Raw genomic sequence first — 13,936 nt, forward strand, 5'->3', positions numbered from 1 at the left:
CGCAGCCCCCAGCGTCGCCCCACTCAGACCCCCGGAACGCTCCCTCCGCACTCCCGATGCCCCCTCGTTACCCTCACTCGAGCCCCCCCATCACCAGCCCAGGGGGCCTGTGCTTATTATTGTTGTTATTGTTGCTGTTATTGTTATTATTATCGTTAGCACAGCCTTCAGTGCCTTCCCCAGCGCTGCCCCCCTTCGAACCCTCATAACTTTCCCTCTGCACCCCCAAAGCCCCTCGTTACCCTCACTCGAGCCCCCATCACCAGCCCAGGGGGCCTGTGTTTTCTATTATTATTGTTATTGTTGTTGTTTATTCTTATTATTGTTAGCACAGCCTTCAGTGCCTTTCCCAGCACTGCCACCCTTCAAACCCTCGCAACTTTCCCTCTGCACCCCTGAAGCCCCGTTACCCTCACTCGAGCCCCCCATCACCAGCCCAAGGTGCCTGTGCTTTCTATTATTATTGTTATTGTTGTTGTTACTACTGTTATTGTTAGCACAGCCTTCAGTGCCTTCCCCAGTGCTGCCCCCCTCTAGAGCCTCACAACGTTCCCACCGCACCCCCGAAGCCCCCCGTTACCCTCACTCGAGCCCCCCGAAGGCAGCCAGGCCCCTGGGAGCCGCCGGCAGCCAGCGCGAGCCGCAGGTGCAGGAGGTCGCGGGAGGCAGCCAGCCTCAGCCCGGCAACACCCTGCGCTCGGCTCGCTCCGCCGCTGTGTGCCGGGCAGCCTCGGGTCTGCCCTCCCGCTCCCTACCTGCTCCTTCTTCCTACAGTCTGTCCCCCTGGCCCTGCCCTCAGCCCCAGGCCACTGCTGCAAAATGCTCTCCACGCTCCCTTGCCCTGCTGTCCGGCGGGAGGGGACCGCATGGATGGATGCGGATGTGGACACACACCTGTGTCACATGCTGCCATCGTGGCCCATTCCCCAGGGTGTCCACGGCGCAGCTGAGTGCCCTCCGAGATCCCAGCTGAGCGGTCGGCAAAGGGGGAGCAAGCAATGGCTTTGAATTGAAGGAAATGCCCGGCATCCATGGCAGACAGGCGCTGGTGGGGTAGGGTGCTGCAGAGCCCTTCCCGTGGGATCTGACATACGGCTCAGTCCATGCATCCAGAAACTTCCCAGACCCACCGAAGATGGCCAGCTTTGCTAGTCTTGACCAAGAACCTGCCTACTGCATTTTCTCTGCTGCTTCTCCTGCAGGCCTACAGGGCTCCTCCGTCCCTCTCCTGCCTTCCTTGCCTGGGAGCAGACCAAATCAAATTTGTTCCCCTCTCCTGCCATGCTGTGTCCAGCATCACTTCTGCCCTGTGACCTGCCTGTCTCCCCTACCCTGCCCCCAGTGCTGGGCTCCTCGCAGCAGCCCCCATTCGCACTGATAATACCTCCTCTCCCACCAGAAACGGGGCAGCATCCTCCCCGGCACACCCGTGACTGCTGGAAGCTGTAACTGGATTTCAGTCCCTCCCATGTGGGCTTAGGGTAGGAAACGAAGCGAGCTTTCCTTCTTCTGTCACCTCTTAACACTCTTTCTCTGAAGCAGCGGTTCCCTTGCTCTGCTTCTGACCAGAGAGGCTGAGCCATGGCCAGCAGCGCTTTTGCCAAGGGAGAGGCAGGTGGGAAGGTGTTCCTCACTGGCGGGTGCAGGAACATCTCCCAAAAACCCTCGCTGCAACAGCAGCCGGCAGGGAGCCATGCACCCAGCAGCAATACCACCAAATAAACAGCCAGGGAAAAGGGAAGGACAGATGGACGAAAGGGATTCCCAGTCAAGAAGCTTGTTTTGAAGCAGCAGTGGCAGCTCCAGCACGGAGACCTCCCAACACGTGCCCTGGAAGTCATCACTGACTCCCTCCTGCCACGTCCCTTCACCCGCCCCGCATGCTGCTGCAGCCTGCCTGCACACGCGGCAGCCCCCCTTTTCCACCAGCACCCCGTCCCCTCGCACACCCTGGATTTTACCCCCCCGTCCCTGCCAGCCCATCCGCAGTCCCCTCCGGTCACGCGCAGGCGAGTGGTGTTGGGCAGCAGGGAGATCCGCTGCTCCTGCAGCCAGCGGGGAGCATGGCCAAGAGCAACGGCTACAAACGTGGAGCAAGCGCTTTCCCAGGCTCCACTTGGCCTGCTCCTGTCCTGCTGGGGAAACCCGGCACCAGGGCTGATTAATGAAACGCCAGCAGAGGAAGGTGTCGCCATCCATCAGGAAAACCTGTTTTACCGGGAGGCCAGTGCAGCGCTGGAGCAGGTGCAGGAGCTCCATCCTTGGTGGCTCTCAGGGCTCAGCCACAGCGACATGACCTAGTGCCGGGACAGTCCTGCTGACAGCGGGGGGCTGGCCCACAGACCCCCAGAGCCTCTTCCCACCAGCACTCCAGCTGTCTCCTGGAGAGGACAGGGCAGCGTGGAGCCTCCTTATTTTTTTTTCCTGGCTTCTCCTGCTCAAGCTACTTGCTGGGGTAAAGGATTCCTCCTGACACAGAAGATGGCTGGGGCAAAGGGCCAACTTCTAGCTGCTCCTGAGGAAGCCCAGAGACAACCCTGCTGCCCAGGGAAGCACAACGCTCCTCTACCCCAGCACAACAGCTCCTCCTCCTCATCTTCCCTTCTTGGTTCACCAAAACCCCCGGCACTTCTCCTGACCCTCCAACAGCTCCTGCCCTGAGTTTGCCAGCTCAGGCTCAGCAGTGGCGCTGCTGGACCCCACCAGATGACGTGCAGAGCTCCTCACTGCAGCGCTTAAAGTTTGTGCCCTTAGCCAACGTAAAAACAGACACTTATTCACAAACATGATGCTATTTATCTTGCACAGATTTTTAGGCTGAGAAAGCACTATTGCATTTTCTTACCCTGTGCAAAACACACGGTGCAAATTTCTGCAGCTCAAGTCAGATACTCACGTGGGACTGTGTCTCTGCTGACCGCACGGTGAAGGGACTGAGCCTCTGCCATTGCCCTTCATAGACAAATCGAGGCAGATTTGCCAGGTGGCTGATCACCTAATAAAATCCCAGACCTTGCCTTGCCTCCCGCGTGAGTTTGCCCAGCTTTAACATCCATTGCCAGTTTGAGGTGCTTCCCCCTCTCCCAGATCACAGAACCTCTTACTAGCTAATGCATCCTCCTTGCAGCGGTGCTTCGTAGGTGAAACCTGTTCAAATTAGCTCTACAGCTTTCCTCGAGGCTCTGGTTTTTAAGGCATAGGTCACGCTAGCGTGTATATACCCCATCTCCCTGCTCTCCATCCCTCTGAGTGCCCCCCATGCTACCTCCTCCCTTGCACCTCACTGCTGGAGCATTTCACTGTGAACCCTCCGAGTCTTCCAACTTCCAGGATGCTCCACTAAAACCCCAAAACTGGGGAGCAATTGGCACCGAGGAGCAGCTGCCAACAGAAGCTGAGCCATCACCACCCAAACCAATGCCCAGTAATGTCCCTGTCCAACAGCAAAGGAGGGAATGGCTTTGCTTTTTAAAGACCCTGAACACCAGTCCCCAGGAGGGAGTTTTGCAGCCAGGTGGTGCACGTGAAGGCAGTTCTGGGCACTGCAGCGAGCACCAGGGGCCTCACAGACCTTGCTCCACTCAGCATCCCCCACTGACTCCAGCAGCAGGGCAGGGAGCTGCAGACAGCCCCTCCTCAGGGCTCTCCAACCCTCCCTAGCAGGGATGGACAGCTCAGGGGAGCAAAACCTACCGACCTGGGCTCGGTCATTTATGGATTCAGCCCCTACAAAAGCATGTACATCTCTGTAGGGTTACATGCAACAGCGCATGTGCTCCAGGATCTACTTTTCATACCCCAGCCCCTGAAGCACGTGGCGCAGGATTCACTCCCTTCCCCCGGCTGCAGCCTGACACGAGGCCACGCGACCGCAGGCTGCCTACCCAGCACAGAACAGGCGTTCCAGCGCGTGACACCACTGGAATTAGTGACCGACCCACATTGCTGCCGGAGTCTCTTTCCATGATGCACCGTTGTCCCCGGAAGCCTCCGGTTTCCTCCCCCCACACGCCGAGGGCACCTCCCGGGTGGCAGGGGGGAGCTGGTGGCATTCCCGAGGCTGCAGCCAGCATCCTCAGCGTACCCCGGGAGGGCTTCTCCAACAGACTTGCCTCGCCGTGAAGAGGCGTTCGAAGAATCCCCACCAGAATCAAGAACTTACAACGCGCGTGGTGGTTTCTTCCACCGCACTGGCAGCCCTTAGCAGTGAACCTCCCCTCTCCCGCACACCGGCTGCGCCTCACATTGGCCTTCTTTAGCCTAAATAACTTCTACTTAAGTAAGTTGTCAAAATCAATAAGTTCTAATAACAGAACTGCTTACCCATTTTTTTTTTCTCCAAGTCACTAAATGCCACCCCAGTAACATCTGTGTACAGCGCAGCGGAGCAGATATCACGACCCATTACAGTGACTTCTCTCAACCAGCTTTTAATTTATAACAGCATTTTTACTCCTCGGACCTGCTTTCAACCCTTGCTTTGCCTCAGTTCTTCCTTCACTTCGCTCTGCTCAGCTCTCACAAACCACATTACCGGCAGCTCTCAGATAAACTACATTAAAGGTACTGAACAATGACCCAATTGTCACATTTTCCAAAAATCTCAGCTTTCAGGTAACAAAAGATGCCCAGTGCAAGGCGGCAGCTGCAGACACAAGCCCAGTGTGACCAGCAGCCTTGCACCAGAATGCAGAGGGAAGCCACCAACTCGATGGCAGCATTTCACCGCCCCCCTCAACATTCTCTGAGCAGTGCTATGCAGCGGCTGAAATAAAGAGCAGAAGGGGAGCAAGCCACCAAGGAGAGCTGAAAGCCGCCTCCGCCTCTCCCCAGCTGTAACAGCAGGTTTGCAGCAAGCAAAGCGTGCAGAATGACGTACAGCAACAGAGGGAAGTTCTGCTGAGGTGGTTAAAGCAGCATCTATTCCCACCTCTCAGAGGGGACCGACATAATTTGCAGATCCATTAGGAACCAGACAATTACACTGGGATCCCAACCAAGAACATCCTATCCCTGCCGCCGGGGTTATCAAGATAAATGGGTTATCCAGCGCGGTGGGACCCAGTTAGCGTCGCTAACAGGACAGGTTAGCCTCGCTTCCCAAAGGACGGGCTCACGGCTTGCCAGAAGCAAAAGCCCTGCCCGGTGCAAGCCACCCTACAGCTGGAAGATCGCCACACGGCTCCACTTTTGAATTGTACACTACAGTCCTGTATTTCATCCCTCCTAGGGGAACCTCCTAGAACTGGAAAAGAAATGAGGCTGGAGGAGCAGAGGCAGGGCTCAGCCTGCCCAGGAGCCACTGCTGCCACAAGCCATGCGAGCCTTGTGCAGCGAGGACCCAGCTGAGGGAAACGAGGTGCTGGGCAGAGCTCAGGACTAACCTCGCGAGCACCAAGGGGCAGGCGCAGTAGTGGGACCACCTCCCAGCAACACCGGAACCGCTCGGGTCTGCAGGTCACAGCAACGGTCTGTCTATGCCCAGGAACCAGTTTCCAGCACAGGATGAGGACAGAGGGTTCGTGACCCGGGCAAGCGGGCAGTGGTCGCCCCTGGCAGCACTCCCAGCCAGTTCACGCCTTGTGGATCTCCTCAGCCAGCTGTGTTTAGCAGCCCTTACAAGAAATATTTTCCCCTCATGAATACAGCTGGCTTCTCAACCTGCCTAAGCTTCTAGCACCCACTGCGCCCTGCAGAAAGGAGGGTCACAGCTACCCACACCCTTGGTGTGTTTGATGGGCCCCAGGGCTTTTGTTTACTGGAAAAGAGCAAGAAGTTGCTCCCTGTTCATCTTCTCCATGCCATTAACGATGTTACACACTGCTGTAACACTTCTTTCCCAGGCTCCAAGAGGCCTAGGCTCGAGCTGTTCCTCTCACAGAAGCCACCCCCTAACTTCGGGTGTGTTTGTCCTCCCCGATTGCTTCCCAGTGCTACAGCCCTTACTCGGAGAGAGGGCACCAGCAACACGGGGCTGAAGTGCGCATACGGGGAGGCAATTTTACACAGGGAGGGAACAGTTGTCTCCATTCTGTTATCTAGCAACTCCTTTCCGAATGGCACCCAATATTTAATTAATTTTTCTGAAAGACCCCAGAAAACTTCCCTTGGGTCCTGTATGTCAGGCAACCCAGAGACCTCACCACACAAGCGTGGGATGGGACGGTCGCATTCAGAGGCTCCTCCTTGCCCCGCTTCACTGGGAAGTGTGGGGGAAAAGTGATTTTCAACTATAAGGACATTTAATTAATAGCTGTTCAACACAAAAAGACAAAGTCAAAACCAGAGTTATAAAACACACAGATACATAAGCCCTAAAAAGCGGAAGATAAGACAAGCTGTAACAAAGACCAAGGGCTCCCAAGATGGTGACAGATCAGACGATTACAGGAACCACTCAAGTGCAACCTCAAAGAGCTTCAGCTGGAAACTTCACCACCAATATTCTTCAATGGGGAATTCTTCATGGGGAAGAGCAAATCTCTCATGGGATGTTTGAGGGGAATTGTGGCGTAAAGTTTATCATGCAGTGTTTAAGGAAGATTATGGGAGAAAAACTTACTGTGGGATGTTCAGGGGAAGGATCAAATGAGGGGAGAGGGAGGCATTGAGCTACGTCAGAGAGAAGTGAGCACAGGAAACGGAGAGGAGGGATAAACAGAAGGGGCCAGTCACACAGACACTGGCTGCTGGTCAGCGTGCCCGCCTGCCTGAGCCCCGCACCCGATTCCCACCATCTGTCCTGGCCTCGTTATTAAACTAATCCCTGCCGGCTCCTCTGCACGCACGCACGTGTGCGACCTGCCAGCAAGCTGCACGCTGGCCTAGCCCACAAGTAGGGCAAGAGATGCGAGAGCCGGGTACCGGGCAGGGCACAAGCCTGAGGAGCTGCTGCCAGCGAAACACACACACAACAACCCACCAGCATGCTCTCGGTGTGACGGGCCAGGCAGCAAGAGCAGGATTTGGCCTTTTTTGCCATTCCTGTTTGGCGAGTCCCATTTGTGGTTTCCTGGGCACCCGCCACAGCGCTTTTCTTCAGTTTCTGCTTATCGGTCCGTGTCTGGTTGCATCAGCAGCGCGTGTGCGTGTCTCAGGGAGTTCCTGGAGTTCACGCTCAGCCTCACCACTCGCTGAAGCTCATCACATGGGAAAGCAGCAGCCTCATGCGTAGCGGACCAGGACAAAGGATTCCTGAGATCCTACAGTCCACTGCGTTCAGCTGTTCTCAACAACAAACACGGGAATAGCGCATCAAGTTCTCCCACGAACCCAGAGCCTGGCAAGGAAAACAAATCAAGGCAAAGCCTCAGGTGAGCTGAGCTAGCAAGACAATTACAGAAACAAGATTTATGCCTCAGGTCCGTCACACACCCAACTTCACACACACTGTGGTGGAACAGAAGCTGGAGAGGGTGCTTGGTAGAAAGTTTATTAGCGAAGTGTCTCTAGAGATTTATTCACTAGATGGCAGAACCAAAGAAGAGAATAATCAACTCACACTGGCAAAGGAAAGGGACCTGGGCTGACATTTAAACAAAAGCAGCCCAGACCACTGCCCGTTACGTCTTAAGGAGGAGCAACCCCCTCTAGGTGAACAAAAAGGCCGAAGGAAATAGTGACCATAAGCTCCGGTGGCAATCGTCAGTCGTAAGACCAGTGGCAATCCCTGCTGCAGTCTGGGAGGTCAAGAACCAGGAGACTGCTGGGGACCAGCACAAGGCTCAGTCACAGCAGTGGACTGGATTAGCACAGTGACCGCAGGGAACTAGCGACCAGCACAGGCCCACGGGCCCAGGAGGGAGATCCAGCCCTGCCCCAACAAAGCCCTCTGCTCTCCGGCACCACAAACACAGCCCACACCCCCGCAGCCAGGATTTCAGCTCTCACTGCCTCTTCACAAAGAGAAGCACAGCAGGGCACAAGAACCAAAAACGCCAGAGCGTCAGACAGGAGTGGAAGGGGTTTCTGTTGCAGAGGAGTAAGGGGACGTGGCAGAACTCTGTATTCAGTGTTCCAAGGGAAAAGGCCAAGACTTGAGCAAGAGTATAAAACCTTTAATGTGTCAGTGCATCAGTCCTTGATGCAGAGGGAAAGGAGCAAACAGGCCTATAGCTGTCCCAGGCGTGCAGCGCTGCAGAGGTTCTCTGCACAGAGCAGCAAAGACGAGGTGGTACACGCAAAGCTGTGGCAGCCTTTGCACTCAAAGGAGGGGGCCAACACCCGGGAAAGCAGCTCCTCTCACGGTCTGTTCTGTTTCATCCTATGCTTCTTCTTGGCAGGGGCTTGAGGACGCATCATTTTGGGAGAAGGCCGGCCAGCCTTCAAGGGTCTCCTCTGTGCCTGCAATGAATGTCTCTTCTTCAAAGCAGGCTGTGGTGGCTTCTGCTCTTTGTCAGCTTTTGATCCCTCAAGTTTCTTCTTTTTTGGCTGAGGCTCCACAATGGTATCAGGGACAGTGGATGGAGGTGCTGCTTCCACAGCAGGCTCTTCATCTGAAACAACAGAGAAAGGAGCTGTAAGAAGAACCTGCCTGGCTTCCGCAGGGGAAGCAGCCTGCGAGAACAGGCCCAGCAGCTCAGCCGAGCTCCAGCACCGGGTTACCTGTCTGTGCCTGGGGGATGGCGTTAGAGAATTTCTTGAACTTGGCAACGAAGAACCCATCCATATTGTGCGTGTGGGGATAGAAACGCCTCGTAGACTTGAGGGAGGGGTGGAAGCGACGGTCTTTGAACCTGGAGGAGGAAGCAGGGTGAGAAATGATAGAACACCTCTGCTCAAACCTGGCCACCAAGAAGCCTGCGCAGCTTGTGACCTGGCACGCACCTAGTGAAGCCTTCCTTGCCAAAGTCCAGGCCTGTGGCCACCAAACGAACGTTGCGTTTCTTCAGTGCATAATCCACAACCCACTCATTCTCCTCCACCTGCCAGAAATTAAGCATTAGGATCCGAAGCTCAGCAGTCCTCTGAGTAGGAGATGACCACAGCAGAGCGTGGAAAGGACTTACCATGATAGAGCAAGTACAATAGACAATGTAGCCCCCTGTCTCTGAGGCAGCATTGACTGAATCTATAGCGCTAAGAATCAGCTCCTTCTGCAGATGAGCACAGCGCAGGATGTCTTTCTCATCCTGAAAGAGAAAGATAGGTTAGCGTGCCAGAGGGGCACAGGGAAGCACTCCAGGCCTCTGCTGTGGACGGGGGGATGACAGGAGAGGAAAGCACGCATGATATAAAGGTTCCAGAGTCTTCTGCAGAACTAATCTCAAAAAAAACTGGCTCTGGTACAACATGCAAAATAGGAAAGAGAAGGAAAAATATATCAGTGTCTCCACTGCAGGCATCTCTGAGAACAAAGCTGTCCCAAAGTCCTTCCTCTTGTGACTCATACTTAAGTCCCCATCTTGTGTCCCCACTGGCCACTCACCTTGTTGGTTTTGACAGCAGGATCCTTAGAAATGACACCTGTTCCACTACAAGGAGCATCAAGCAAGACACGGTCGAACCCTCCAAGCACCTACAGGAAGACATACGTTTGGAATTACACTCACAGGCAGGGACTCAGAATAAGACTAAGACTAGAAGGGGAACCAGAAGACTAGGAAGGCAGCAAAGATCCCTCGCTCCTCCCTGTCCACCTTCCTGTCTCCCTATCAAGTAACAAACAGACTCCTCAGCAGCTTTGCTCATCCTCTTGTGACAAGTGGCTTTGGAGAACACCCATTTAACTAACGGGACAGCACAGCAGCTCCAGGTAAGCAGGATAAGGACACCCCAGCACAGGCAGGAACGTACCTTGGGGAACTGGCGTCCATCACAGTTACTCACTACAGCATTGGTGACTCCCAGCCGATGCAAGTTCCCTACCACACTATGCAGCCGCTCGGCATTGCTGTCATTGGCCAAGATCATACCCGTGTTCTTCATTAGCTGAGCTGCCAGAGGGCAAAACACATCAGCAAGGGGCGGCAAACCCCCTGCACTTTTGTCCGCAGGGAGAGCCACCCCTCTCCTTTCCCCAAGTTCAGTCCCTGCCTCTGTCACCCCTTTCTGTATAGATGAGTGAACTCGTCGCTTCACAGGGCACCCCTCCCAACCTCCCCACCAGGGGCTGCAGGGCGGTACCTATGTAGCTGGTCTTGCCTCCTGGGGCACAGCACATATCCAGGATGCGTTCGTTCTCCTGTGGAGCCAGAGCCATGACGGGGAGGAGACTGGAGGCTCCTTGCAGCATGTAGTGCCCAGCCAGATACTCAGGGGTGGCACCTAGGCAGGGAAGGCAGAACAAAGTGCGATGACACGCAAAAAAATGGGAGTCAGGAGTGGGTCAATGGAGCCCTACAACACGAAGGGTGATCTCACCAATGGGCACAGAGGAGTCATAAATAACAAGCCCCGTTTTCGACCACTTCCCCAAGGGGTCGAGATTCACACCACGGTTGATTAGAGCCTGCAAGACAAGGAGATGGGACTGAGATGCTGTCCCGTATGACAGGCGGTGCAGGAGACAACCACAGGCTCCTGCTCACCTGTGCCAGGTCCCGTCGCCGCGTCTTGAGTGTGTTGGTGCGAATGGTCACAGGGCGGGGAACCTCATTAGCTTCCAGGAAGTTTACCAGCTGGGTGGAAGACAGGACAGAGAACAGAGATAAAAACGAAGGCCCAGGAAGGCAGCTAAATCCTCATCAGTCAGCAAAGATACAGGCAGGGCAGGATCCTACCTCAGGGAGTGGGAAGATGTCCATAAGCTTCACGAGCAAGAAGTCACTGTAGGAATAATAGGCAGCCATGTCCCGGCGCAGCAATGCAAGGTACTCTTGTCGCGTGTGTCCTTCCTCCCGCTTCGCCCCAAAGTCCTGCAGCACCTCCATGTTGCCCTTGATGCGCTGGTGAATGATGTGCAGGTCAGGCGGCTCAGCAGGTAGAAGGACCATTAAGGAACCATGAACAGCCAACAAACTTGCACACACACAAGCTCTTTGCAAGCACAATCAGTCATGCAGGACTCCTGCATCACAGCACCCGCACCAGAAAGGCTCTGTTGGAACAGACTGTCATCAGACCTCAGCAGAGTGGGGATTCAAAGGATGGGACCGGGCAAAAAAAGTTCACAAGGCAGGAACTACAAGGTATTTACAAGAATTTGTTTAGTTACTTTAGATAAACAGAAAAAACTAGGAAAAAGACAACAACAAAAAACATCTTCTAATGCTGAAAACAATACCTGTGGCAGAAAAGAGACTAGAAGTTCCCCAAGGGCAACTACGGGGTACAGAGGAGAAGGAGAAGAGGCAGGATTAGATGTACTGGGGGGAGGAAATCAAAATCACTAAAGCCCAAGAGCAAGTACTTTGGGTGCTGGAATTGCTGTCATCAGAGGCTCTAGGAACGGGTTAGACAAACACCTACCGGGAAAATCAGGGTACAGAGGAACAAACTACTGATAAGATACCCACATGCACTCAGGGCTAGAAAGGAAACCGGGGCAGGCTCCAAGCTCTGTACAGGGCCCAACAGATTTCCTAACTGTGCTGTACAGAAGCACAGCATTGTATACTATCTATTTGGGCAGCTCATCTAAAAATACCTCATCGCGCACAGAATGCTCTTGCTAAGCAATACTCATGATAAAGTCCAAAGGAAGCCCTTTAGTCGTATCCAGGCCCCGTGCTGCTGCAGGCACATGGCTTATGGATGTCACAAATAAAAAGGATATCCTCTCTCTCAATCTGTTCATTAGTTGGCAGTTTAAACTGCTCATCTATATCCAGGTTGAGCTGCAGATCTGGGCCCTCTTCCTCCTTCTGTCCTGTTTTCTGCCCCCTTGCCGCTTCTGCCATCTCCTCTTCCTCCCCCTCTTCGCTGTCATCTTCACCAAGGCTTCCCCTAAGGACAAAGAACAGGACAGATGTTTTACGGAAGAACAGTATCACACAGGTACTTCACAACTACCATTTCTTAGATGGCAAAAAGGACAGAAGAACAAACAACACATGCTCCTTGTCTAACCAGGAAAGACGCTGCAGGCTGGCAGTATTATCAAATCCTTACCTATCAGAATTCTGCTTCAGGGCAGCTTTTTCAATAGGCAGCAACTAAAGAGAGACAAAAGAATAATGAAGCAATATCCCCGGGTACCCCCTTATTTCCCAGCATCTGTGAAATTTACCTGTTCTGTTTGAAAAAGCAACAAACAAAAGCACCAAATATTATCCTGGGATCAGCTGCTAAACTGGAAATTGTTATTGTGAAGGGAAGAAGGGGAAAGCTCTCTGCCACCTCACTATCCATCCACCCCTTAGTAAAGTCACTCTTGTTTCCCCAGGCCTGACGGGTCTTTTCAGCCAGCAAAGCCAAGTATTTCTTGCATAATTAAGGGTAAAAAGCTCCTACCTCTTCCTCCTCTGATGATGAAGACACACCGTAATCATCCACCATCTCATCACTGCTCCCATCCTCCTCTTCCATCTCCCAGCTGCCTCCTTCCACCTCACCATCGCTGGATAACTCCACATTGCTTCCTTTAGATGGGATTTTCTTGGCTTTGGCTGGAGCCAGCCATTTTGAGTTGCCATCACTGAAGCCAAAGCGGCCACGAGTGGTTTGTCCCGCTGCCTTTACAGCACGTTTCTCCTTCTGCGGGGATATCTGCTCTTCAGCTACAGGCAGACGCAGCGGTTAAAAGTTAGGCGTTATTCTCAGAAGCAGCTGCCCCGTTTTTTCAGTTGTGATACAAGAGACCTTCACTCTAGGGCTGAGCTGCCTGGCCAAGAAAAGGGATTGCTTGCTCTCCGCATCGGTTTTCTCAATCGCAAACAAGGGCACATTACCACCTCTACTCCAACAAAGCTTTAAAGAGAACTAGAGTTACCAAAGAAAAACATGGCCACAAAGTTCTTATAGCGTTTGCCCTGACGTGTTACAGTACCCCCCTTCCCAAATCTATTGTCCATCCTTCCCTCCTCCTGCTGTGACACCTTCCTATGCGCCGTGGGACACAACGCGGCGGCCTGAAAGGCCTCAGCCGCCCAACCTGCCTGCGACAGCAGCGGCGACCCGGGAGCGGCACCATGGACCAGAGCATCCTGCCGGCCTGTCCCGCGGGCAGCACCGCCGCCTGGCACGGCGGGTCCGGCAAGCAGGAAAAATTCGTTTAAAATAATAAAACCCCCACCTGTCTCGTGCCATACAAAAAAAAGGGGGGGGGGGGGGGGTGGTCTGGGGGGCAGCAGGACAGGCTGTCTGCAGGAACGCCCCACCCCGGCCGGTACTCACCTGCTGGCTCCTGGCCCGCTGCTCCTCCTCCTGCTGCCCCCCGGCGCCCCCCGACCGGCGCGGCGCTGCCCGCTCCCAGCCGCCTCTTCGCAGCCCTGCGGCGAGAGGGGAAGCGGCAGTGAGCTCCGCCCCGGCCCCCCCGGCCCCCCCGGCCCCCCCCGGCCTCACCTCCTCCGCCCGTGGCTGGAGAGCTTCTTCCTGCCGGGCTCCGGCTCTGCGGAAAGACACGCGGCCGTCAGGCGGCCCGAACCGGCAGCGCGGCGCCGGGCCGGGCGGGGCCGGACTCACCTGGCGGCAGGAAGCGGGCCAGCTCCACCTCCGCCCCGCGCTGCTTGCGGGCCTTGCGCCCGGGGCCGCGCTTCTCCTTCCTGCTGGGGTCCAGCCTGCGGCCCATGGCGGCGCGGCCCCTCCGGCGGCCCCGGGCCCGCCGCCACACGTGCGGCCCGCCTCTGGCCCCGCGCATGCGCCCGCCGCCGGGCCCGCCTCCGCCGCGCTCCCATTGGCTACCACCGCCTCTTCTGCTCGCTGAGTGGATGCGCCCGGTGACGTCAGCCGCCCGGCGTGCGGAGGCCGCCCCCAGGGCCCGGGCCCGGCCGGCCTGAGCGGGGAGCGAGGGGGGCGCAGCCGGCAGCCCCAGGTGCCCCCCGGGCCGGGGCCTGGG

General features: G+C 55.4%; 1 protein-coding gene across 1 annotated transcript; it reads right to left on the reverse strand.

Annotated features, from left to right (window-relative positions):
• Window positions 1-8,036: 8,036 nt before the first annotated feature.
• Window positions 8,037-13,740, reverse strand: NOP2 (NOP2 nucleolar protein). The gene is made up of 16 exons (XM_055809221.1): window positions 13,564-13,740; window positions 13,444-13,489; window positions 13,276-13,370; window positions 12,394-12,659; window positions 12,052-12,095; window positions 11,717-11,886; window positions 10,722-10,921; window positions 10,530-10,619; window positions 10,363-10,450; window positions 10,126-10,266; window positions 9,796-9,935; window positions 9,428-9,517; window positions 9,009-9,131; window positions 8,827-8,924; window positions 8,605-8,735; window positions 8,037-8,495 (listed from the first exon to the last, which is right to left on the reverse strand). Exons 1-16 carry the CDS (start codon window positions 13,736-13,738, stop codon window positions 8,242-8,244), a joined length of 2,151 nt encoding a protein of 716 aa, XP_055665196.1. The 5' UTR covers window positions 13,739-13,740; the 3' UTR covers window positions 8,037-8,241.
• Between the last annotated feature and the right edge of the window lie 196 nt (window positions 13,741-13,936).

Source organism: Falco peregrinus, chromosome 6, assembly GCF_023634155.1.
Source record: "Falco peregrinus isolate bFalPer1 chromosome 6, bFalPer1.pri, whole genome shotgun sequence".
NCBI lineage: Eukaryota > Metazoa > Chordata > Aves > Falconiformes > Falconidae > Falco > Falco peregrinus.